Raw genomic sequence first — 27,820 nt, 5'->3', positions numbered from 1 at the left:
ACAGGGCGGCTGCACAGAACGCAGATGAGGCCCCAGCTGCAGCCCAGGGAGGCGCAGGCCAGTCCTGCCGAGGTGAGGAGAATATCAATCAGTCACAGCTCCAGATGCAGCAGGCGAAGTGCGGGCACTGAGGCTAAGGACAGCTCTGCACAGGAACAGGGAACCTAGTGTTGCCCCTCCACTGTGCCAGAGGCGGCATCAATGGAGCATTCAGCAGTGAGTTCAGAGACACTTTCTGATGCCTCTCAGGGGCCACCCAGCGCCAGCTCCCTGGGATACACCAGGACTACTTGAACTTGCTGAGCTGCGATGTGCCTCCCAGGTGGGGGTATAAGTACACCTTCATTAGAGGTTCCAAGCGTTCATTGATGACCTGAGCTGATGGAACACCGAGTGCTCCCCGCCATCCTGGGGAGATCACCTTGGGGTGTTCCCTCTCTGGTGTTCACGATTCTGGTTTCCATAGAAATATTCAATTGCAAAATGCCAAAATCTGGCTTCAGGGGCTTCAACTGTTCTCTGGCCTCCTTAATATCAGCGATTATAAACTTACTTGCAGATTTTTTTTTCATAAGCACAGAGGCAAGTGTTTCTTATGGCCACGTCCTTGTGACAATAAAATCTATTTTCCCAATCACCCTTGGCTCAGGTTCCCCACTTGGTCAGAAGGACAAAACAAGCTGCTTGTGAAATTTTTGGCTGCTTCTGGATTTTAACTCTTCTGTCTTTACCAGGAATATTGCAAAGCTTTTCAACTTCTGTACTCTGGTCTTTTACATCAAATACATTGGCAGGTTCTCCTGGGCATGTATCTATTCTGTAAAATTATACCCACTGCTTGAGAGGTTCTTGCAGAACCACTAAAGGTCTCCTAAAAGTAGCTGTTTTATAGCACATTGTATTGTCTCAAGACCTCGCTCACAAGGATTAAACGTCTGAGCTGTGTGCAACCCAGCCTGCTTAGTGCCTCTTGGGATTAGCAGAGCAAGATTGATCAACAACTTCTCCTGCATGAGGAGAACTCTGAGTGAGTAGCATAGCGTGAGGGGTTTTGCTGCCATGAGGTTTCTGCAGGTCTCCCAGAGCGTGGCATCCTAATTTGGCAGCCTTGTAGAAATTCCTTCTAGATGTGCACTTGCTTTAGAAATCTCCTTTCTCCTGGGAGATGTCAGCTTTCTTCTTCAGTGAATTAAAATGATAATACTCTGGATTCCTTGGTGGCAGCTGCAGATGGTTACATGATTGTCACTTCTTCTTCAGCTGAGAGCCTTAACAATGCCCATGAGTGACACAGGAGCAGGGGACATTTCTGACTTCAAAATATGGGAGAGTTGTCATAATTCTTAATTTAACCCTGTTTCCGGTACTGTCACCTGTTACATGTACATGCACATTAGAGGGACATCCTCACAACTGCTCCAAATAGCAGTGGACCTTGAATCAACTTGGGTGGCTATAACGCAGAGACCTCCAAGGCTGAGAACAAGGACAGTAGAGAAAATAACCTGCTCCCCTGGAAGTTGAGAATACCACACACACCAGATTAAATTTGGGGAATTAAAGGGTATTATTTGACTCTCGTAACTTGCTTAAAGGGTGAGTGAAGGAAGCAGAAGGAGCAAGTTCCCACAGCTCCTGTGTGCTCCTCGCTGCTCCTGTGGGCCGTCTCCTGCCCACCACGGCCGGGCGGCTCCAGTGCTCGGTGCTCTGGCAGGAGAGGCGTCTCCCGGCCGCTTCTGTGCATGGCCACCTTCAGACCTGCTCTGACGGCGGAATCTGGTGGCACAGTCTGAAGGGCTTTGAGGCAGCAAAGAGCCTGGCCTGGGCACACTTACTTCCAGGGTTTCTGTTTGGGCTTCCTGTGCCCCTGGCCTGGCCCCGCCTGGTCTGGGCACGAGTCCCACGTGAGGCTGCTCCTTCATTCCCCCCCTGAGGAGTGCTCCTGGGCTTCCCTGGGATGCCCTGCTCCTCCAGCACGTGGAACTTCTGAAAAGGACCTCAGAATTCACGTTTTAAAGAGGGCCTCAGGAAGGGGTCACAGAAAACGGACCTCCAAAACACGAGTGCCAGAGGCTAAGTAGGAGGGATTGGGAAGAGCTCCTTGGTATCACCCCAGCCTCACGTCATGCAGCTGGGGGCCCTGGAGTTAATCCAGAAAAGTAGCGTCTTCTCCACAGTGGGACTTCCAGAGTCTCCACGAACTCATGCACCATGTTTTCTTTGCATTTTTATTTTTAATCTGCTGTAGAGGTTACTCACTGTCTCTGTTGCAGTGGAAATGCTGAGGCTGCAGAACCCACAGCCTGCAGCCCCCTGCTGGTGTCTCCTCACTTCCAAAATGCCTTTACGATTCCCAGAATCCATCATGGCAAACCCAACTTCTGACACTGCAGTCTTCACCACTCACTTGGGAAGCACATAGCTCCTATGGAGTAGGTGTGATCTTTCTCCTCGGAATGGAAAGGCTAATTTAGAGGAAGGACATAGGGTCCCATTCCCAGTCCCTCCTAGTCACCACTGTGCAAGGCATACAGTTGGAACCATCTCTCCTCATTTTGCTCATTTTTATTTCTGTGTTGTTCAGATTCATGAATATATGGCAGACCCCTCACTATGGAACCTAAAGTATAGAAAAATCTGGGAGGGGGGATATAATTTGTGGAATGGGAAAGGAAAACACTGGGAAGCAGGAAAGCATGATTTGCGTTGTGGCCTAACGTGTTTGAGTAAGTCATTCTTAGGAAAAATGTGATCTAAACAGTATACAGTTGTATCAAAGATGCTTCTAGGGAAAACTAGAACCTTCCTGGAGCATTTATGTGAAATATGTACTGAAAAAATAACAACTTTTCTTGGGGTATGTGTGTGCACATATTCCTAGATTGATTGATTTGTGTTATGAATTGTCTGTGTGTACTCAATTAGAGAACTGTATATATATATATGTATATATATATATATAAAACACATATACTCTTACATATCTTCTCCTTCGCTGAGTGCACACATACACACACTGCACTGCATATAAAGCTATATCTATAACTTAAATGCATCTTATGTGGGTAGTTCCTGCCTACCTGCTGGAACCAGGTTCTAGGTACCAGTGGGTACTGCCTGCTCCGGGCCTGTTCCCCCATTCCTGCTTGTTTTATTTCTTCCCAGGAACTGCAGGGTTCTGGGCACCCGTGTCTTTAAGCCTCATGACAGCAACATGACATAGGTGTGATTGCCGTTTCCATGTTGCAGAGATTTTCCCAGGTTCAATAACTAAACCAGGAAAGAAAAAGCTCTGCATAGAGGGCAGGATGCTGTGCCATGCTGGCCCTACAATCGCCTCTGATTTCCAAGTGGGCGGCGTGGAGGTGAAGTGAGCTGGTGGAGCGGAGCCTTTCTCATTCAGAGCTCCCAGACTGCTGCCACTGATGCCGTTTCAATCTCTATCCCTTTATCTCTATTATCATTCTTTTGCATTTTTTATTTTTTATTTTTTTTTTGGTACTAGGGACTAAACTGAAGGACACTTTCCCACTGAGCCACATCCCCAGTCCCGTTTTGTATTTTATTTACAGACAGAGTCTCACTGAGTTCCTCAGGGCCTCACCATTGCTTAGGCTGGCTTTGAACTTGGGATCCTCCTGTCTCAGCCTCTGGAGCCACTGGGATTACAGGTGGTGCCACCAGGCCCAGCTGCATTGAGTTTTGAATGAAGAAGAAAGATAGGTTTCCAGTGCCCTGAAATTTTGAAATAAGCTATTGCATGTGAGCTGTTTAAATCATTCTCAAAAAGATGACGTGAGATTGAGACAGGGAACTCGGGAACTCGTCTTTGTTCTGTTTTCCTCTGTGGCTCCTCCCATCTTCGTGCATGAGGTGAACGATGCTCTGTGCCCTGCCCGCTGTGCAGGCCCTGCAGGGCAGCAGCCACGGGCCCAGGCTGGCCGAGCACGGGTACGGTTCTGCCTAGGAATGGATGCCCTCCTTAGGGAATGTCCCCGGCTGAAAATTCCTGTTCCCTCAGCAGTTATTTAAACTGCCTTAAGATCTGAAAAAATGGCACCAGCTGTTTGTTGGCTGGTGAAGTATTTTGACCTGTAAGGTGCGCTTCACTACGGAGATGCTCAGGCAAGAGGCCTTCTGTTGGCTAGGAATGGGTCCCCTGCCGAGCTGGGGGTGGGGTGGCAGCACTTGATTTGCAGACTCACTGGCACCCAGTGGGCTCTTCCAGGGGTGGGATGGCAGCCCTCTGGCCAGGCAATGCTGCAGGGCCCACACCTGGAGGGTAAAACACGTTCCCACAGAACCTTCTGAACCTCTTGGTCCAGAAGAGGGAATGCTTTCACGACCAATTGCTTTCCTTCCTCTCATGATGCGTGCCCACGCAGACTTGATACAGAAAAAGACCTTATCTCACATTTAATATGAAGACGGTTCCTTTCCTCCTCTCCACCTCTTTCTCAGCTCCCTATATCCACCTCCCTTTTGGAGTTGAACCTTTTGTCTATTAACAAGGACAGTCGTTGTAGGATGAAAGGAAGAGAAACGCAGGAGCCCAGTGGCACACAGGAGTTAACTCACTCTCTCGTGGCCATTAGTGAGCTGGGCTGTGATTGTGGGCTCCTGTCTGCTCTCTTTCAGTTTTCAGTTTTCTCTTGCACATTCTCTCTCCAAGTGAGTAAGCCTCTCTGTCAACAGCGTCCCACCGTTCTCCCTTCTTGGGAAGGGTCAGGATGGGGAAGTCGTGGCCAGGAGTGACCCAGGTGGGCAGGGTTCAGGGTCTCGGGGAGAAGCTGTGCAGTCTCCCCACACAGAGGAGATGAGGAAGGAAGGCCGCAGGAGGGGAGTGGGAAGAAACAGCTGAGGAAGAGGAGGCCCGAGGAGAGCAGAGACTCAAGTTAGGAGCTGAAAACTGAGAAACGTGGGTTTAACGTGACAGAGAAGTGAAGTGGGCTGCATTACCTCGGTGGCTGTATGAAAATTGTGGCCTTCATCACCAACTCTCATCTCCTTTGCTAGCTGCCAGAGTAAGGCCTTGCAGGTGCCCCTCAGCACTGTGCTGTGGGAATCTCTGTCCGCTCTCCAGATCTGAACTCAAAATACATCTCGATCATTAAGACCAATCTCTAAATTCAGATCAGTGGCTTGTAACTCAAACTGAGATCATAAGACACCTACTACATGTTTTGCAGCATGACACAGCTCAGATTAGTGTCTGTGTAGACTTGGCTAAAATAGAAAATAAGTTATTTCGTGGGATTATCTCCCAGAACTACCAATCAGATTATGTGTGTGTGTGTGTGTACATGGATACACACGTGTAAGTCTGCAGGCTGCCTTGCAGGCTCACTGCTGGGTGGAAAAATATCAGAACACACAGCACATGGTCTTTGCCCTCCAAGACCTTGTAGGCTAATTGAAAACATAATGAATATGGGTAGCGCATGCCAAGCAATGCAACCAGGGCTTGCAGAAGAGAAATTGGCAACAAAATAACTTGGGGAAAAAAAAAGCATTATTTTTCCTCATTCTTCTATTTGTACTTATGTACCAAAACAGAAATGGGAAAAATCAAATTGGTTTTGTAGTCTCCAGAACTGGACATTTTTAAACCTGGGGGGGCAGATGATTGACAGCTGCCCTTTCTTGCCATCTTCATCGTTCATCCATGCTCTCTCGTGCTCTGATTGTCCCTGCCCATCGCAGGGCATTCTCCGGAGAGTCCTCTGGCCGGTGAGCTGGCATCTGGCATAGTTTGCACAGCAATGCCCTCCACCTTCCCTTTTGTGTCACCCATTAACAGATCCTGTAACAAAACAAACAGTTTTCTCTTCAATGAATGGTGCATTTCAGAGAATCCTCCCAGAGATGCCCCCCCGCACGTCCAGCACTGCCACAGAAATGTGTCCACAGGCAGTGCTTCCCATAGTGTGCACAGGGCCACTCACAGATATGACCTGGGCCGCCACAGGAGCACTGCCTTCCTGGTAGCATCAGGAAACCATGCTCAGAGACCCAAATGGCTTGTTCCAGGGAGTGCACCACAGGCCACGTCCGGATCCTCCGCTTCCGTGGGCAGGAGCAGCAGCCTCGGCCCCTCCTCCTCCTCCTCTTCCTCACAGCCTATTGCGGGGACTCTTGCAGTTGAAAGACGGCCTCTTAGATATCAGTAAGAGACCCACAACTGGGATGGCCTCACCTCCCATCTGCTGAGGAAGCCCGGTATGGCGACTGCTTTGCCCAGTTCCTCTCTCTCGAGTTTGGAAAGGGTTTAGTGAGAGGTGTTGTCCATTGTGCATGAGGAGAGACCTGCCAAGAACTGCAGTAAGGGGAAATACACAAATCTGATGTTGCCCGCTTTGTTTAAGGATGGGTAAGATACAAGGACACTTATTTTTAGGTATAAAAACTACAATAACCATGTCTTCTTCAATTGTGGGCTTAACAGATTCTCAGCAAAGAATTGTTGAATGATCTTATCTACACAATCCAAGACAGTTTGCAAGTGCATTAGACTTTAATTTCATTACTAATGGTCAGTTTTAAGATAAATACATTGGAAAATCTCAATTTTAATAGCAAAACTTAAATAATATTTTTCCTGCAAATAACCAAAAAAAAAAAAAAAATCCTTTTGGGATATGAGTGAATAGGAAACTATTCACAGGAGGGGTTCTGCAGTGACAGATTTCTTGAGGCATGTTTCTTTCCGCCCAGGCTGGAGGACCAGGGCTATGGAGGTGGAGCTGGTGGGCCTGGGGGAAGCCAGCTACCTCTCTCCACCCTGTGAAACCTGGGGCAGAAAAGGGGTTGCCCTGGAGAACAGGTGGGAGTTAAGGTAAATGCATTTGAATTAATCTGTGCAAATACTATAATAAGTCGCTGTGCAACTTATTACTTAGTGGTACAATTTAGCTAATGCCACTAGTTTGCAGCGTGTAAGCTCTAAGGTTCAAAGGGAGTATATTGGCAGAATGTATTATTTAGTCAATTACTCTGATTTATATATTCTTTAAAAAAAATAGATGATTTTAATGTTTATTTGTTACGATGGAAATTGCTTGTCACCCTCTTCTGTGAATTTATGCATAACTTCTTTTCTGAAAGCAGGTTATTTTTACTGTTGACAAAAAAGTTATTCAAGCAAGCACCCCATGCAGCGCTATTAATGAAAATAATTTATGCAAAGCAAGAAGGTTCTTTGTACATTCTGTAATGTTTCTAGTCATTCTGTTTGACTAAGTACTTTTAAATTCAACAAATTCTCAGAGAAAGAAAGCTGGGGATGGAACGAACTGGAAATTCTCCCATGAATCAGTTAACACACACACCTTCGTTTCTTCAGCTGCAGTTTTAAGGCTTCTAAAAAATAGTTTTTAATGTAGTTTTCTTGTCAAAATATAAAGTTTTGAGGTTGTCAAATCTACAATAAACCATTGTAATCACATAGCTTTCATTTTGCTCTCAGAACTACTGCATTTTGTCTAGGAAGAGATCTATATATAGCTACATACACACAAACTGCATGTATATACACACGTTTACAATATTTGAGAATGAAACAGTGTCATGTGCAACTAAATATAAACTGAAACTCATTATTTTGTTTAATTAATATATCTTAATCTTTTGAACTGAAATATTTTGAATTTTAAGTATTATAATAGAAAACTTGTTAAATTTTAAAAAGTGAACATAAAACATTTCCATTGCACTATTTTAGGTTATAAAGCATTTTCCTTCTGTTGAGCTGAGACTTCTGATATTTTTAAACTAATTAAGAGTCAGGGACTACAGAATGTAATGCTGTTGGTGACAATGTTACCACGTAAATACCAAGCATGCACTTTTACGGGACCTCAGTGGGTGAAGGATTTTGGTGTGACATCTCATTATCCTTCCATCCATTCATTCAGTAATAATTATTAAAACTGAAGAGTGTTCAAGGAAACTGAGAAAAATACTTTTGGGGAAATAAACCTAATGATAAATAAAATCAACACCGGCTTCCAATATTTTGCAGCCTAATACTTGCTAAGTAACTGTTTTATCACTGCATTTAAAGTCTAAAATGAAATCCCTTGTCTTCAACATTTAAATAATTATGGGTACAGTTGAAATGTGGGTGCCCACCCCTGGGAACTCCCCCAAGGCGAGGGCTGAGGAACATTTCTGTGGGTCCCTATCAGGCCACACCACCTGTGGCATCTGCTCACACACCGTCACTAACTGGTGGCACCCCCGGTTCCCCATTCAGCCCACCTGGTCCCTTGCACGCTGAGTCTCAACCCTTCCCCTGGTGAGGACCACTGCCAAGCCCTCCCTGCTCATACCAGGGGCTCTTTGCATTACTGGAGTGGGATCACCACCTTGCACATGGCCTAGAGCCCAGTCCATTGCTGGTGAAGTGATGGCGAGTCACCCTCCGCATCAGCAGCAGCGAGCACCACCCAGAGGCAGTCGGGCTCTCTCTTGCTTCTTGCGGGTGGGAAGAGATGCACCCACGCACTGCCTGACTGAGCCTGCTCTCTCTCTCTCATGGTGCCTGGGGTCACAGTCTGGGACCTGAGGCCACTGGAACCAGTCCTTTAGGTTTAATGAGTGTGATGATTGCAGCAGAAGATTCTACCTATGGCTGGACTAAGTGGAAGTAGCCATCGCAGACACAAATCCCCCTCTCTCAGGGTTTTTGTTCATTCAGCCAAATCAGTGGGCAGGTTCATCTCATGGCCACGTAACCTGGCCTGCAGAAAGGGGCAGTCCTACTTGGCCCAAGCTCAAGTGAGCCCTAGGAAAGAATTTCCGTGCGTCTCCTCAGCTACCCCTGAACTTCAGGGAAGTAATAAGAAGATGAGAAAACCAGGCTCATCTTAGTAAAACTTTGTGGCATTTAGCAGCACTGCTTTTGGACAAATCTCTTGGGAAGGAAAAGAAAAATGTCATTTGAGTAAAGAAATACGCACAACTTTTTGTTGTTTAGCAATGACCAAAGAAGTTGTAAAGCATTACTGTTACAGGAGTAAAGAGAAATAGCCCCGAGGTGAGCAAGCCATGCCATCGACAGAGACCAGACACACTTGTCAATTTATTGCACAACAACATGTTCACAGGCTGCTCCACAATCAGCCGTTGCAATTCACTGAGCACTTATGGGTCGCCTACTGCTCATAAGCTGGGCAATCACAAGTTCCTTTATTCCAGTCTTAATTACTAATATTTGTAACACTGAAGTCACACACATTATCTCACACCGTGATATTTATAGGTCACAGAAAGGGTGAAGGCAGCTATAGGGTTACAGGATTCTGTGTCAAGAGCACAGGCAGAGAGCAGACAGGAAAGGGGAGAGTCCCTGGGGGTCAGATAAAGAGTTGCAATCAGTGGAGCAGAGTGATCAAGGGGAGCAGCCAGAGGATGGCAGTTTGGCAGCTTCACAGTGTCAACTTAGAATGTCAGCTTGGAGTGGACCCTGTGTCTTGGGAGCAGGAGAAGCTAGATTGAGCTGAAACTCGGGGACAGACACAGAAGGCTTATTGCTGTGGCAGTCATGCTGGGCAAGGCTTGTGATAAGTGACCAGAGGACGATAGGTTGACACTGCTGCCACATTGTCTTGGGGGCTGCTGCTCTTATGGGTCTTAGGTGAGGGGGTTGCATCTGGTGAGGTTGATAAGCGTCTATGGCCAGTGAATCTGATATGATTTGGGACACTCGTATGTTCAGGTATTCCTAATTTAGTTTGATAAGTTGGCATGAAAAAGTTATTCATCAAAGTGTGCCTTATGGTTACGCCAGGCAAATGGTAGTTATTCACTTGAACCAACAAAGTGTGGATTCTACCTTGGTACTTGGACTTAAATGGAATAAATCAGGGCAGACAAGTGCGTTATAAAATGAGAAACTTGGTTTAGGCAGAGTCTGAGGACTGCTGTTCTGCACACCATGGAGTCACTCAGGGCAGGAGCAGTCTGAGGACTGCTGTTCCACACACTATAGAATCACTAGGGCAGGTGCAGACTGACGACTGCTGTTCTGCACACCTTGGAGTCACCCAGGGCAGGTGCAGCCTGAGGACTGCTGTTCCACACACTATGGAGTCACTAGGGCAGGCTCAGCCTGAGAGCTGCTGTTCTACACCATGGAGTTACTAGGGCAGGCATAGCCTGAGAGCTGCTGTTCCACACACTATGGAGTCACTCAGAGTAGGTGCAGCCTGAGAGCTGCTGTTCCACACACCATGGAGTCATTCAGGGCAGGCACAGCCTGAGGACTGCTGTTCCACACACTATGGAGTCACTAGGGCAGGCTCAGCCTGAGAGCTGCTGTTCTACACCATGGAGTTACTAGGGCAGGCATAGCCTGAGAGCTGCTGTTCCACACACCATGGAGTCACTCAGAGTAGGTGCAGCCTGAGAGCTGCTGTTCTACACCATGGAGTTACTAGGGCAGGCATAGCCTGAAGACTGCTGTTCTGTGCACCACGGAGCCATTCAAGGCAGGCCCAGCCTGTTGGTTACCACCATCTCAGTTTTTCTCCATGGCGTTTTAGCTGACAGTGTTTCCGGGGGACACATGTGAAGCCCATCTCATCACAGTATGGATGCTCACACGGAGTAAGACGAGGGCCACCTGTTGCATTGCCCAGCCATGCGCCCGCTACCATCACCACTGCTGTTTTGTGAAGTTTACTTGTTTTATTTATTATCAAGAGCTTCACGCAGAGCTTATATTTCCAACAGTGCCGGAGTGAATTATGATCCCAAAGCATTTTTGTTGACATCTTTAGTGGAATTGCTTCCTGGGACAGATCTATGAGTGTTCTCACAAAGCAGAGCCAAGGTTTTCGTGATACAGACACATTGGGCTAGACTCTTTAAATGTCACTTTTTTTCCTGTGTCAAAAATGACCATCTAGAGTTCTTGGATCTTCCTGGGCACTTTGCATGATTTTCCTATCTTCAGCCTTAAATCTTACCTACATATATCGTCCTCTACATTATTATAGTATCCTTAGTTGCTAGGCCAGCTCTGGGTATGGGAGAGGTTGAAATCCTACAAGGGGAGGAAAACAAAGCTGCTGTGTCTCTTCAAGAGCAGAGCCTACCTTCCACCCAGGTCCCAGGCTGCAGGCAACACACATGGGGGACTACTTGCCCCGTGGCTGGGTGTCGAGGGTGTTAGATGAGCAAGGTGGGAGTGTGTGTCTGACTGTGTCTGTCACCTAGAAGTGTGGTCCCCTGTGTCATCCAAACAAGTCCTGCCAAGGTAGCAGGGTTTTACATAAACACCTGTTTTCTTGGACAAATTTCCCTGACAGCACCTTTCTCCTATAAATACAGAACTGTACTTCCATGAAAACTTAAGAAACACTAAGCGTTGTTCTCAAGTAATTATAAAAATTTTAAAAAATAAATACTCTACCTTACTAAAGTGTCTCCCACAGATCAAAAGTAAAGATTATTTGGATTGTTCTTGCTGCAATTGGAATCTAAAGATGATTTTGAGGACTATCAACTTGACAACTCTAGTGAATATCAGAAAGCCTTGAATATATTAAGCTACTTTCAAAGACAAACAAAATGAAACTTAATCATTTAAAAGAAATATTCTATTTAGAATAGTATTTTAATGTCATTAAAGAGTTTATATCATATGCTATTTGTTAGAGAAGAAGAAAGAGATAAAGATATTGCAAACTAAATCAAATTTTGAAATTTTATGTACTGCCCAATAATGAATTATTAAATGACAGGAGAAATATCAACTCTTTAACTACAATGAAAAAATAGATCAACTATTTCCTGCTGAGTTACAACTTGACGGTGGTTCAATATTTTCTGTAATATTGCTATAGACAAGTTCAATACTTGCTGCACTGAGATCTCATTATGATGAGAAAATGTCACTAAGTGGGTGAGGTCCAAGACAGGTGAGTGCTACCTTGACCTGACAGTGCCTGTCACTCAGGCCCTCTTGGGGGAAGCAGCAGACAAAAGCCTCTCCTGTCTCCCCGGCCCTGAGCAGCTTGGCCACCTGCCTAGAGAGCCCTGTTTTTGCTGAAGATCTACCTTTTGCACAGACTAACCAAAGCACAGCTTTTCCTGGAGGAGACCATTGAATTGAGGAATTGAGATTTTTATTATTACAACTTAACATCAAGGGCACTGGACACATATTTCTTTGATTAAGCTGCTTAAGGCTTTTAGCTGAGTAGGAACTGAATCCACTAAGGTCATCTATGGACATTTTCTAGATGATGGATTAATCATCTTGAGAGTCTAAATGTAGTCCTCATAAATTCAGGGACATGCAAAAAATGCCCACGTTGATCACTGTTATTGAATGTGTGATGTTGTGAGGCAAGAAAACAAAGTATGGAGATAAGAAACGAGGGATAAACATGTCTTTTTTATGTGATGTGGTAACTTTTTTGGGTTTTTTTAAAAAAAAATGTATACAAAAGCTATGAGAAGAACAAATAGAATAAAAATGTTTTACGGTCCAAGGCCACAACCTTGGTTACAATCACAACCATCAGTGAACAGTAAAAATGAACTTTCAAAAAATGTGCCATTTAAAGAATTAAAATATGAAGTATTTAGGAATAAATATATAAAAATATGCACAGGACAGGCTGAAACTGTACAATGTAAGTCAGAGAAAGTATAAGAATCTAAAAGTTCTTTATAAACCCTAGAGATTAGTGCTCTATCTGATGTGTGAGGGGTAAAGATTTGCTCCCAGGATATAAGCTCTCTATTCACCTCACAGATTGTTTCTTTGGCTGAGAAGAAACTTCTTAGTTTGATTCCATTCCATTTATTGATTCTTGTTTTTAACTCCTGTGCTATAGGAGTCTTATTAAGGAAATTGGGACCTAATCCCACATGATGGAGATTAGGGCCTACTTTTTCTTCTGTTAGATGCAGGGTTTCTGGTTTTATTCCTAGGTCCTTGTCCACTTTGAGCTGAGTTTTGTCCATGGTGAGAGATAGGGGTTTAATTTCATTTTGTTGCATATGGATTTCCAGTTTCCCCAGCACCATTTGTTGAAGATGCTATCTTTTCTCCAAAGCATGTTTTTGGCGCCTTCATCTAATAAAAGATCATTGTAATTTTGTGGATTAGTCTCTGTGTCCTCTATTCTGTAATATTGGTCTACCAGTCTGTTGTGGTGCCAATACCATGCTGTTTTTATTACAATTGCTCTATAGTATAGTTTAAGGTCTGGTATAGTGATGATACTACCTGCTTCACTCTTCCTGCTAAGGATTGCTTTAGCTATTCTGGATCTCTTATTTTTCCAGATAAATTTCATGACTGCTTTTTCTATTTCTATGAGGAATGCCATTTGGGATTTTGATCAGAATTGCATTAAATCTGTTTAGTGCTTTTGGTAGTATGGTCATGGTCAATTTGACAATATTGATTCTGCCTATCCAAGATCAAGGTATACCTTTCTATCTTCTAAGGTCTTCTTTGATTTCTTTCTTTAGGGTTCTGTAGTTTTCAAAACTTCTCTAAGGTATCATCTCACTCCAGTCAGAATGGCAGCTAATTATGAAGACAAACAACAATAAGTGTTGGCGAGGATGTGGGGAAAAAGGTACACTCATACACTGCTAGTGGGACTGCAAATTGGTGCAGCCAATATGGAAAGCAGTATGGAGATTCCTTGGAAATCTGGGAATGGAACCACCATTTGACCCAGCTATCCCTCTCTTTAGTCTATACCCCAAAGGACTTAAAAACAGCATACTACAGGGACACTGCCACATCGATGTTTATAGCAGCACAATTCACAATAGCTAAACTCTGGAGCCAACCTAGATGCCCTTCAGTGGATGAATGGATAAAAAAATGTGGCATATATACACAACGGAATTTTACTCAGCAATAAAAGAGAATAAAATCATGGCATTTGCAGGTAAATGGATGGTATTGGAGAAGATAATGCTAAGTGAAGTTAGCCAATCCCAAAAAACAAATGCCAAATGTTTTTTTTTTTTTTTTTTTCTGATATAAGGAAGCTGATTCATAGTGGGGTAGGGAGAGGGAGCATGGGAGGAATAGATAAACTCTAGATAGGGCAGAGGGGTGGGAGGGAAAGGGAGCGGGCAGGGGGGTTAGCAAGGATGGTGGAATGTGATAGACATTATTATCCAAAATACATGTATGAAGACACAAATTGGTATGAATATATGTTATATACAGCCAGAAATATGAAAAATTCTTCTGTATATGTGTAATAAGAATTGTAATGCATTCCACTGTCATTTTTTTAAATCAATAACAAATATCTAAAAGAGAAGGGAAAGAAAAGGAGAGATACTCACTGTCCATGGTCCAGAAGACTCAGTATTTTCAAGATGTCAATTTTACCCAACTGTAGATGGTTTACAGAATAACAAGGTTCCAATGAAGAACCCAACAGGCTTTATTTTTATCTTGTAAAAATTGGCATCCTGATTATACATTTATATTAAATTACAGAGAGTCTGGGATAACCTAAGTGATTTTTAAAACAGAATATTTTTGGAAAGTTGCACGGCTTGATCTGAAGTCTTTCTGTTGGACTGAAGTAACCCAGGTGATGTGAAAGTTCTCAGGGGAGCAGTGGAGATGGGAGATGGAACAACACAAGGCCATGAGACCTCTGACAGCAGTGTGAGACAACCCAGCAAGGAAAGACTCTTCTCCCATTGCAGGGACAGGAGGCTGACCGGGAAGCCCTGGTAGGAGCAGGCTTCATTCAGCTTTGCCCCAAGCTGGAGGTTAAAGTAGCTCAGGAAAGTCGCTCCACCTCAGATCTACTTGCTTAGGAGTCGTCTTTGATGGTGCATCAGTCACTAGAGGAAACTCACATAGGAGCAGTCTCAGGGCTCTGGTGGTGAGCCCTGGCTGGGCAGATGGAGGTGGGCACTGCCCGGGGGCTGAACCAAGTGACGGGGAGCCTGCAGGCAGGAAGCCCGGGGCAGGCGGAGTGCCAGTGAGCAGTGAGGGAGGGCCTTTCGGAGGGTCTCTAGCCGATGTCTGCCTGCAGTCAGGTTCTGCCTTCCTCTTCAGGGGTGAGCTGCTCCTGACTCTTGCTTTTCCCTTTGTGCCCTCAGGAAAGGGGGTCTGAAGCTGCGGACAGAGATGGACTACAGTGGTTCCACCCAGGCAGAAAGACTCTATTAGGCCTAGTTACTCCGGAGGACTGACCAGGACGTTTAGTTTGCTTAATGGTGATATTGATTTTGGACTATTTTAATAGTTTTAAATTTGCCTTGTCTCTGAGTTTTCTGAATCAACATCTTTCCCTATTATCAATTACATTTTGGTATATGGAAAATGCATAGAGGATTAACTATGAAAATAATTGAAAAGATTCATCACTGAGACTATTAAATGTTTTTTAAAATCCTTCATTTCAACCATACAAGCTTATTTTCTTTATAAAAGTTTTGTGAACATCATTACTATGACCATGATATTTTTAAATGTAAGTTACTTTAATTTCTTATTAAGCTAGTGGTCATTTTATCTATATGATACAAGGGAAAAAAACAGATAATAGTTAAGAGTATATTTCAGGAAAAGGAATTTTTTTAAAAATCTGCCAGAGACACTGCTCTGGGCACCCTCAACACAGATCTTTTTGCTTTTCACCCCTTCCTGAAAAGAATCCAACACTTTTATAGGATAAAATCTGTTAATTTGTCAATATACCTAAAATTTTACACAAAAATATTTTAAAAGTTGTAGTTTTGGTGGGACAAGTATAGACTTCATGGGGTCAAATTGTGTCTCTCCAAAATTCATGTCCTCTTAGAATTTTAGAATGTGCTCTTTTCTGGAAATAAGATCCTTGCAGATATAATTATTTAAAATGAAGTCTGAAATAGAGGTTTTCAGACTTGTAGACTTCATTATCTGAGAATAAATTGTTGTTATTTTTTTTAAAAAGTTGTAGTTTTAAAATGCTTGAGGTTATAATTAAAATTCAGACTCCGGCGAGGGAGACTCAGGTTACAAACATACAAATGTTAAAGTGCAGTGGTGATATAAGAACTTACAGGAAACATGAGGAAAACTAAAGCCAGGAAGACTTCTTAATCCGTTGACCCCAAAGAAGCCTCACCCACTCATATAATTGTCAATTCTCCGTCTTCGACAGGAGCACATCTGATTTTGTCACAAAACTATTCTTGGTAAACAAAGCATTATGCAAAAATTAATTGTTCAGGGCACAGAAAGACAGATTTGATTTTTGTTGTCTTCCTTTCTTGGAAACAGAAAAGTTTTAAAAGATTTCATAAGACATTTTAAATTTTTCAGTTCCAAACAATTTCATACTTAAAGTGTTATATAAATGGTACACAATTCTATGCACCCTTCAACAAGATTTCCCAAATGCCACTTCTTTTTATCACATTTCTTTTTTTTTTTTTTTTCCCTATGTAGTTTCCTGAAACATTTGAAAGTAAAAGCAAGGATGTCTTCTTTCATAAGCACAGCATCACTGGAAGCCTCAGGATGTTGCCCAATTCCCTGCCGATTCCTACTAGGCAGGTTCCCACAGCTGGCTTTTCCTCACTCCAGCTGGGCATCACAGTTTAGTTAGTTAGGGTGGTCCTCTTGTCGCCCTGGGAACACTCTGCCCCTCCTCTTCCCTAACCTTTGCAGCTCAGAAGAGTCCAGGACATGTGCACAGGCTGTGCCAGGTGTGGTTCGTGTGTTCCCTCCGGGTTTACTTATTGCTCGGCAGGAGTGCCGGGCATTGTCACCGTGTCCTCTTAGTTCCCTGCAACAGGAGGCACCTGTGCGTCTGACCCACAAGAGGCCGTAGGAAATCGATCTCTTGGCTAAACAGTGTCTGCCAGGTATTTCAACTGGAAAGTCACTATTTGTGTTTCTGTAAGTAATATATATATGTATTTATTAAGAGAGTCTTTGAGTTTGTATAAATACCCAATTTCCATTATCTAGCCACCCTCTGATTTTAGCATCCACTGATAAATTTTGTCAGGGACAAATAACTGAGGAATTGTTTTTCAAAAACAATTTCCACACATTCAGATATAACTTTGTCAAGTATCTGACATCTCCCAATAAAATGAAATCCATTTGAGTCCCAGAATACCATACCCTTCTACTTCTGCAGTTATCAAAGAAATAATATCTTCTACATATTTTATGTAATAAAGATGTGTTTCAAAACTCTCCCAGCAAAAAACAAAAAAGTGGGTAGTTTTTATCTTTATCATTGTTTTATGCATTCAGTGCCAACTTTTGTGTACTTTATTGTTTAAATTCCTAAAGGAATAGTGTTGTTAAGAGGTGGATGTCGGAAGCATCTGCCAGGCAGCAGGGGGACCCTCACCTATCTATGGCTAACTGAAGTATTGTTACAGTAATGCACATCAAGTTCCTAGAGGTTATTTTGAAAACTATAGCTCAAAGACAAACAGGACATTTAAAAACTGAAATTTTAGATTTCTGGAGTAGTGCAGTTGGTAAAAATCTGTGTACTTATGCACAGATGTCCACACTAACAGCTTCCTATCAGAAACCGTGAAGCATAACTGAATGGGTGTCCAGGCGTCAACTTGGAGTGCTAATTCACGCCTTCCTCTCTCCGCATACAGTGTTGGATCATCCTACTTATGGATCAGCCAGAAGTTAACTTCCACACTGTGTTGGACTTTTTCCAATTATTCTGTAATTCTTGTGGTCAGAACAGGTTGCATGCTCTAAACCCCTGTGCATACATGACACCCTATTTATTATTTGTTGTTTCTATACTGAATGGGATGAGAGAAATGTTTAGCAACATGTGACAATGAGGGCCCTGATTTGGCCCTTGTAGTTCCACAAGTTGTTATCAAAGTTTAATAAAAAACAAATGAAGCCATTGCTGCTATACACGTCTCACATCTTCATTAAAAATCCCACTAGCAATGTTGCGATGGATTGAATTCGTCGTGGTGGATGTACTAGTGCTTTATTAGGGGTGAGTGAAGTTAAGTTTTATTTTGATACAAAGCAGAGTCAGAGCCAGACAAATGTAATGATATTCTTCTATGACACCAAATATGGGTGAATCGACTTTGGATTTGATGTCTCTCTAGACTCCTTGAACGCAGTGCGTGGGGCGCCGTGACCTGCATGGTGAGAACAGACTGGTTGCCGTGTGCTGGCACCTCTTTCCAGCAACTTCCTGACTGCTCTGTACTGGGGGGCTTGGCTGGCAAGCTGAGGGGAGACTGGAATTAGATAGATGTGCCACTCTGCTGTAGGCAAGGTTTAGGTACATGATTAAAAATCATAAATAACATTCAGAAACTCACATTTTGGTCAAGATATGCATGCGATTACAATCGAAGGGTCAGCTTTGTTTCTCATTCTTGTCTTCGTGAATTACCACAAACCGCCTATGAACAGAGCTGTGGGGGTCATGGATCCCAGGAGTCACTGCTGGGAGAAGCAGCAGCGGCCTTCAAGTTCATTTAAGTCAGACGCCTTGGTCTGCCTGCCACCTTCACAGCCATGCAGTATCTCAGGGTCCCTTGTCTGATGGACAGACATATTTTATTGTTTGATAGACAGAAATATTTAGTTTTGAAATTTTTGAGGAAACAAAAAATTGCTTAAAAATCGGGATCAATATCCATATACTGTACAGAGAATTATAGTTGAATAAGACTCCACAGCATCTGGTTAAAGTAATAGCTTTGAGAATTAGTAATTCAGAAAGACTCAATCCAAAGGTCTCACTAAACTGTATGCTACTTTTAAAAAATGGATTATAATAGGACATTTTTAATATTTTTAATGTTTTTATTCTAATTAATTATACATGACAGAATGCATTTTGACACATCATACATAAATGGATATAACTTCTCATTCTTCTGGTTGTACATGATGTAGAGTTACACAAGTCATATAATCACATATGCACATAGGATAATGTCCCACTCATTCTATCAATATGACACTTTTATTATAAAATATCATGGCTGTATTGCAGAGATTCCCGACAACTCAAGGAATACTCTAGGAACACTTAGATTGCACTTGATTGGCAGTGTTGGGGGTCTCTGTGTGTGCTTCCCTAAGAGTGCCCTTTCCACACATCCTGAAACAGCCATGCACACTTTCACACAACCTACAACAGTTATGCATACACAGGTACAAAACTGAGGTTTTTCTGAATGTCCTAAAATTTTTGTTTTGAATGTGATTATTTCCTTTTTTAACATCATTTTACAAATACTTTTCTTGTTAATCACTTTTTAACATGATTTTTCAAAAAGAAATTTCTATTTTTAAAAATATTGTTTCTCATACTATTTTCAACAGAATTTCTAAAATAAAAACTAAGGATTTTCAAAAGTATTAAAATTACATATAATTTCATCACCCTGAATTCATCATTAATATTTGGAGTCTGTTTTTTAGCGCTTTCTTCCCTATGTAAAATTATTTTTTCCCTCTGGTTAAACTACTGATTGTAGCACTTTTTCAACACTCATAAAATGTCTCACATTTAAAACAAAACAGCAAGATAAAAACTAGTGATGAGACGGGAGGAAAACTAGCTGGTGAAGTTGTATCATTTTACCATACAAAACAGAGCAGGTATGCTTTCTGCCTTTTGTAGGTAATTTGTATTTAATCTGTGAATGCACATGTGTCTGACTTTTATTTTTAAATCATACACTTCAGGAATCTTGAAGATGAAATCCTCTTGTCTCGGGTTCCCTTGCATAGTCCATCACTCACAAACCAAATTAGACCGGCTTATTCTCCAAATGGCAAGAACTGTTTTTCAGTAATTCAATAAACTCTCCACAGTTTATGCCTCCGAGGAGACTGATTTGTTCTGACAGACTGTCAGCTCAATATTTACTCTATTAGAATAAAAATGTACTTCACCATCAAGATGAGATTCCAGCCCACCCACCCTACCCCCTCACGTCCCTGGCCAGGGCTGACGTTTTTAGGAGTTATCGAATACTGAAGTCTTAGAGAAAGGCAGTGTATTAAATGTCAGACATACGATTGTCACCTTCAATGAATCTTGTCTTCCAAAAAACTTTACTGCATCTACAACAAAGATATGATGGCTGTATATCCTTCTGGTGAAGATGCCTGGGCTTATGTGAAGAGTCGTACTGATAACAAAGGAACTTCACCTTGATACCCCTCGCTTCCTATAGGCCGTGATTCCTACGGGAATGATTTCCTAAACTCTGAGCTCCTGGTGGAGCAGCAGGCAGAGCTGCAGACTCAGAGGACCCCCCACCCCCACCCCTCTGAGCAGCCTGCAGGGAGCACTCTGTGGTTTCCAGGTAGCAGCCAACCACACAGAGACGTGTCCATGACCTCAGTCATTTCAAATGATTGCCCTGGAGCCCTGACCTAAGGTGTGCTCCCTGTCCCTGTCCCTGTCCCTGTCCTCCATAGCCGCGCCCTCTCTGAGCCACCACCACCACAGAAGGCCCTCAAGCTCTGCTGTCTGGCCAGAGCCCAGGTGAACAAGAACCCCCTGCTGCCTGGGTTTAGCATATGTGCTTTGACTGTTACGTGCATTGAGTTGCATGCACCCCCAACAAACAAGACATTTAGGGAACTGCCGCAGCCCGGCTGGCTGGGCAAAATAACCAGGGGGTGACGAATAACTTGTTTACATTGATGCAGCAGGAATGGAAGCCGTTTATTGTAGGATAACAGAGGTATTTATACATTTTGCACAGCTTATCTTAATTAGCATAAACTAGATACAGCAGTCAACCAATCAGGACTCTCCACACTTAATGGCTCGCTTTTGTTACTTTACAAACCACTCCCTCTGGCATTTTGCCAGGCGCCATCCAGACTTGTTTACAGACTCTAACAGGGAACCTTGCTCTAGGTCCTTTTCTTTTCTTTTCTTTCTTTCTTTCTTTTTTTTTTTTTTTTAATGCTACGAAGGCCAGTTATGTCCCCTATATGTTTAGTTTTCCCATATAGTAAAGCTTTGTAAACAGGCTCATCAGCAATTTGATGGCAAAAATATAAAACCCAAAGCAGAAAGGCAAGTTTAGGTCTTTCTGTCACTAACCCAGAGGTACTAAAAATGAATATCCATTTTCATTTAGCTGCTTATATGCCTCACACTTTCAAAAACTCTACATATGTGGTATTATGTCATCCTCAGAACATATCTGGGAATTAGAGAAGCATTTTTATCAATTTTTATGTTTAAGGGCTGGGTTTTATAGTTGGCAGTTTTGAAATTGGAATTATGTTATTTAACAAGGTCAGACTAAATTACAGTGTAACCAGAGAGTTGAACTAAGATTTACTGAAGTTTTATGACTCCTTAAATTGTAAAGTTTCCTGTGCAAGCTATGATTCAAGCAGTGTCGATGAGCGGCTCCCACCATAGGAATCAATTAGATCTTAAGCAGCAATGTCGTCCATGATGTCATAATATAGAAACTACTATTAAATCCAGGTGAGATATGTGTGGTTTTTAGTTTATGTGAAGATCAAATCGAATAACCAAGAGTAACGAGTATAACTAATGCATGTTTTATGCAATTTGGGTTATAAATGTAGTATCTCTGAGAAACTTCTGCTTATTAATTCTGTTATCTTACTTGACAGTTTCAATTTCATCTATTGCAGCTTTTTTGATTATGTATCAGAATTTTAAGGGTTATATATGTTTTGCTTCTTAAAATCTAAATACTTTGTCCATTCCACCTTTGTCTGTGAGTCAGGGATCTTGCTGGTGATGGCATTTGATTGCTATATTGCCATTTGCTACCCACTGAGATGTACCACTATTCTTACAAATTCTAGGATTAGAAAAATTGGAGTGGCTCTCTTTCTGAGAAGTTATGGTACCATATTCCCTATAATATTTCTTCTGAGAAGATTGTCTTTCTGTAAACATAATATTATTCCACACACCTGTTGTGAACACATTGGCTTGGCCAAATATGCTTGTAATGACATTCGAGTAAACCTTTGGTATGGTTTTTTCATCCTAATGGCAACAGTGGTCTTAGATGTTGTGCTAATTTTTGTTTCCTATGTGCTGATTCTTTGTGCCATCTTCCGAATGCCTTCTCAAAATGCTCGCCACAAAGCCCTCAACACATGTGGCTCCCACATCTGTGTCATCATCCTGTTTTATGGGCCTGGAATCTTCACAACCCTTACTCAGCAGTTTGGACGCCACATTCCACCTCATATCCATATCTTGCTGGCTAATGTCTGTATTCTGGCTCCACCTATGCTGAACCCCATCATTTATGGGATAAAGACCAAACAAATCCAGGAGCAGATTGTTCATATGTTTATAAGGCAGAAGTAAATTTTTTTTTTAAATTAATTTTTATTGTAGGTTGTTCAAAACATTACATAGTTCTTGATATATCATATTTCACACTTTGATTCAAGTGTGTCTGTTCCAGCCAGCATGCAAAGAAAGAGGTACATGGGTTCATGGAGACTACACTTTGTGAGGATAATGAAGATGAGCAGACTGTTCCCAAGCAGGGCAATGACATAGGAAATGAAGAAGGGAATGGAAATCCACATGTGCTGCTCCTCTAGGCCAGGGATGCCCAACAAGTGGAAGACTGTGTGGCTAATGCCAGTGTGGTTTAAGGTGGTCATACCTGGAAAGACCAAGAGACACTTCCACTTCTATTCACAGAGGCACATGAAAATACATATTTCCTTTAATGTTTTTGTGATGTAACTAGGAGATTTAGGTATAGTCCATGCCCTCATCTTCTTTGAATCCATAAATAAGAGGAAATCTGCAAAAATGAAAGATGGTCTATGCTTTAATGAGTGATAGCCATTAAAGTAATAAACATTATTCTATAAACATTATTTTATAAATTTCACTTACAAACAGAAGATCATGAATACACAGGGGAAATTATTATTTATGTCCGGAAAAACTATTAAAAGATGAAACTTGAACTTAAAAAAAAAAATCTAAATACTGACACACAGAACTGTGAACAGGATGGTTATTTCAAATACTAATTACAAAGTCGGTGCAATGGAAAATAAATGAGACCAGGTGTTGGAGTTCAAACCCCGTTTCCTTTGATGACGTGTATCACTAAGCCCAAATCTAAAACCTGCTAAGTTTTAGTAAATGTCACTTCCCTCTGTCTTCACTGTTCTAGTTAGGATCTTCTTCTTCACAAACTCACACGTTTACTGACTATTTAACCCACAGCAGTTGCTGAGTCTGACACGCTGGGTGCCTGCGCCTTGCTGAGGTCAGGACTTCCATCCACCGCAATTAGCACTGGCAAAGGCAGCACTGATTTGGTTCTAGCTTTGATAGCTTTCCTTTTTTTTTTTTTTTTTAATAATTCTGATTGAAAAGACACTCATTTATTTTTGAAATTTTGGAATCTTTCTCCAGCAACACTACCACCTATATTCATTACTGATTTCAGTGATTGCAAGATGAGAGATCACTGTGTGACTAAATGTGCATCTCTTTCCTCCTCTATTGATATGTTAACTCATGATGGTTCTCACCCCCTGCTGGTGCAGGGTGAGTCAATGGAGAACAGCTGTTTGTTCATTTTGATCAGGCTCCTCAGTGACTCCAAAAGAATTACTACCCGGTTCAGCTGGGGTCCATTTAAGTGTCTGTGTGGATATGAAGAATTCTTCACTGTGAACTCTGTAATTATATCAAATCTGGACCTTTAGCCCACTTCAAATATGTGATATTATGTCATCTGGGAATTAGAGAAGCATTTTTATCAACTTTTATATTTAAGGGCTGGGTTTTATAGTTGGCAGTTTTGAAATTGGAATTATGTTATTTAACAAGGTCAGACTAAATTACATTTAGTCTGATCACCAGCAGGGGGTGAGAACCATCATGAGTTAAATATCAATAGAGGAAGAAAGAGATGCACATTTAAAACATTTTTAAAAAAATAAAACAAATTTTGCCTTTTTAGACCCTGTGTAGAGCACAGTTACCTCTATTCTCTGTGATTTCACATGCCTGGGGGTCAGCTGTCCCTCTGCATCCCTAGTGAACTGGTTCCAGGACCCCCACAGACAGGAAAATCTGCCATTCAGGGTCCTTTATACAAAACAGTGTCCTTTTTGCAAATAACCTCCACACATCCTCCTGCATACGTGAAATTCTCTCTAGATGACACGCACAGTGTGATGCTGAGTAAGTTGCTCTGCTGGACTCCCTAGAGAATAATGAGAAGCAACTTCTGAGGGAAGAGGGATGGGAAAGGGGAGGAAATGCATGTTAAATAATTTAATAAAATCATGCTATGTGCATGTAGAGTTATACCACAGGGAAATACACCTCTATGTGTGTGTATGAACACCAATCAAATATAGAGTGAAAAGATGATTAGTAAATGAAGAATTCAGGGGGAGGAAGAAGGGCAGGGAATTGGGGGGCAGAGAGTAAAGAAAAACCCTGAATACCTATATATTTTCTGAATTGATCATAGTCTGTTCCAGAGCTCTTATCTCTTCTCTGAGGTATCCAGATTTTTCTCACTTAAAAAGACACTATTTAAATTTTCTGAGTCCTCTTTATTCTATTTGTGGAGGAAATATGTCTCTAGAAATTTATTAATATTTTCAAGATTTTCTATTTTATTGGAGTATAGATTTTCAAAGTACCTTCTAATTATCATCTGTATTTCAGTGATTCTGGTGGTATTTCCTTTCTCATCATCAATTTAAGTAATTTGTGTTTTCTCTCCCTTTTTCTTCATTAGCTTGGCTAAGGGTTCATTGATTTTGTATATTTTTTCAGAGAACCAACTTTTTGTTTATTTTTTGAATTTTTTTGGTTTCAAATTCATTAGTTTTGGTTCTGATTTTAATTATATCCTGTCTTACACTACTTTTGGTGTAGGGCTTTGATATGTGAAATTAGATTATTTATATGATGATTTTCTATTATTTTAATGAATGAACTTAATACAATAAACTTTCCCCTTAGTACTGCCTTCATAGTGTCTCAGATATTTTGATATTTTATGTCATTATTGATGTAGTAGTCATCACAATATCAAAACTTAAATTATATTACAGAGCTGAATTTCCAAAACAGTATTGTACTAGCTTAAAAACAGATAAGAAGACCAATCGTACAGAATAGAAAACACAGAAACAAACCCACACAAATACAGTTGTTTCATTACTAGACAAATGCACATACAGAAATCAATAAATGCATTACATCATATCAACAGGCTTAAAGGCAAGAATCGTATGATTATCTCAATAGATGCAGAAAAAAGCATTTGACAAAATATAGCACCTTTTCATGTTCAAAATACTAGAAAAAGTAGGGATAGAAGGAACATACCTCAATGTTGTAAAAACTCTCTATGCTAAACCCAAGGTCAACATCATTTTAAATGAAGAAAAATTGAAAGCATTCCCTCTAAAAACTGGAACAAGTCAGAGATGCCTTCTTTCACCACTTCTACTCAACATAGTCCTTGAAACTCTAGCCAGAGCACCAGACAGACAAAAATAGATACATAAATAAAGGGATACAGAAGATAGGAAAAAAAGAATTTAAACTACTATCACTATTTGCAGATGACACAATTCTATATTTAAAAGATCCAAAAATTTCACCAGAAAAATTTATAGAATAAGTGAATTTATCAGATGGTATAAAATCCATAACCATAAATCAAAAGCATTTGTATACATAAGTGATGAATCCACTGCAAGAAAAATTAGGAAAATTTCCCTATTCACAATTGCTTAAAAAACATACTTTGGGATCAATCTAACAAAAGAGGTGAAAGACCTCTACAAGGAAAACTAAAGAACAGTAAAGAAAGAAAAAAAAATTCAGAGGATGAAAAGATCTCCTATGTTCTTGGATAGGCAGAACTAATATAGTCAAAATGGCCATACTACCAAAATTGTTATACTGATTTAATGCAACTCCCATCAAAATCCCAATGACATTTTTCTTAGAACTAGAAAAAGCAAACATGAAATTTATTTGGAAAAATAAAAGACCCAGAATAGTGAAGGCAATCCTTAGCAAGAAGAGTGAAGCAGTAGGCATCGCAGTTCCAGACCTTAAACTATACTGCAGAGCAAGAGTAACAAAATTGACATGACATTGGCACCCAAATAGACATGCAGACCCACTGGTACAAAATAGAAGACAGACAAGCCCACTTAAAAATGGTTATCTCATACTAGAAAAAGTTGCCAAAAACATACATTGGAGAAAAGATAGCCTCTTCAACAAATGGTGCTTGAAAAACTAGAAATCCACATGTAGCAAAATGAAATAAAACCTCTCTCTCTCGCCATGCACAAAACTCAAAGTGGAATGAAGACTTATGCACTAGAATAGAGACTCTGAGCCTATTAGCGGAAAAAGTAGGCCCACATCTTCATCATGTCAGCTTAGGCCCTGACTTCCTTCACAAACTCCTAAAGCACAAGAAGTAAAATTAAGAATGATAAATGGGATGGATTCAAACTAAAAAGTTGCTTCTCTGCAAAGGAAACAATGTAAACAGAGAGCCTACAGAATGACAGAAAATCATTACTACGTGCTCCTCAGATACAGCACTAATCTAAAGGATATATAAAGAACTCAAAAAACTTGATAAATGGGCTAAGGAATTGAACAGATACTTCATAGAAGAAGAAATACAACCAATTAATAAACATAAGAAAAAATGTTCTTCACCTCTAGTAATTAGAGAACTGCAAATCAAAACTACTCTAAGATTTCACCCCACTCCCATCAGAATGGCAATTGTTAAGAGTACAAGCAATAACAAGTGTTGGAGAGGATGCTGGGGAAAAGTACACTCATAAATTGTTGGTGAGGCTGCAAATTAGTGCAAACCCTATGGAGAGTAGTATGGGGATTCCTCAGAAAAATTGGAATGGAACCATGATTTGACCCAGCTCTCCCACTCCTTAATTTATACCCAAAGGATTTGAAATAGGCATACTACAGTGATGTAGCCCCATCAATGTTTATAGCAGCTCAATTCACAGTAGCTAAACTGTAAAACCAACCTAGATGCCCTTCAACAGATGAATGGGTAAAGAAAATGTGGTGTAATACACAATGGAATATTACTCATCCTTAAAAAAGAATGAAATTATGGCAATTTCAGGTAAATGGATGGAACTAGAGAATATCATGCTAAGTCAAAAAAGCCAACCCCCCCAAAACACCAAGACTGAATATTTTATCTGATAGTGGATACTGATCCATGGTACAGGGGGCAGTAGGAAATAATGAAGGAACTTTGGATTATGTAGAGGGGACAGAAGGGAGGACTGAGGCTGTGGGGATGGGAAGGACGGTAGCATGAGACGGACATTATTGCCCTGTATACACGTATGATTAGACTAGTGGTGTGACTCTATGCCACGTACAGCAGAGGGGTGAGAAGTTAGGTTCCGTTTGTGTAACAACGCGTCAGAATGTATTCTACTGTCATGTATAACTAATCAGAACAAATTAAAAAATTTAAAATAGAATAGGATCCTAATTAGAATAAGTGTGTACAATGTGCCAAAATACACTCTACTGTCATGTATGTCTGAAAAGAACAATAAAATAAAAAATTCCAAAAAAGATAGTGGATTGGGGAGGGGGGGTACAGGGAGAAGACACAGATTAAAAAAAATCTCCTCTTTCTTCCCCCTCACACATATAGAGATATAATAATATACATGGTTTCAGAGGTTTAATAATAACTCAGTTTCAGATAAACCTACTTTAAACATGAATAAAGGGCAGCTCCAGGAGACCCTACATAT

General features: G+C 41.3%; 2 protein-coding genes across 2 annotated transcripts in view; both read left to right on the top strand.

Annotated features, from left to right (window-relative positions):
- Csmd1 (CUB and Sushi multiple domains 1) overlaps positions 1–27,820 on the top strand; it is a 1,328,246-nt gene that overhangs the window by 546,087 nt on the left and 754,339 nt on the right. The window lies entirely within an intron of this gene.
- Positions 21,693–22,349, top strand: LOC143398649 (olfactory receptor 52B4-like). Its single transcript, XM_076855579.1, has one exon. It carries the CDS (start codon positions 21,693–21,695, stop codon positions 22,347–22,349), a length of 657 nt encoding a protein of 218 aa, XP_076711694.1.

Source organism: Callospermophilus lateralis, chromosome 4 (assembly GCF_048772815.1).
Source record: "Callospermophilus lateralis isolate mCalLat2 chromosome 4, mCalLat2.hap1, whole genome shotgun sequence".
In the NCBI taxonomy this organism is placed as follows: Eukaryota; Metazoa; Chordata; class Mammalia; order Rodentia; family Sciuridae; genus Callospermophilus; species Callospermophilus lateralis.
The sequence above is the reverse complement of the archived record's forward strand: the minus strand, read 5'-3'. Positions and strand labels throughout refer to the sequence as shown.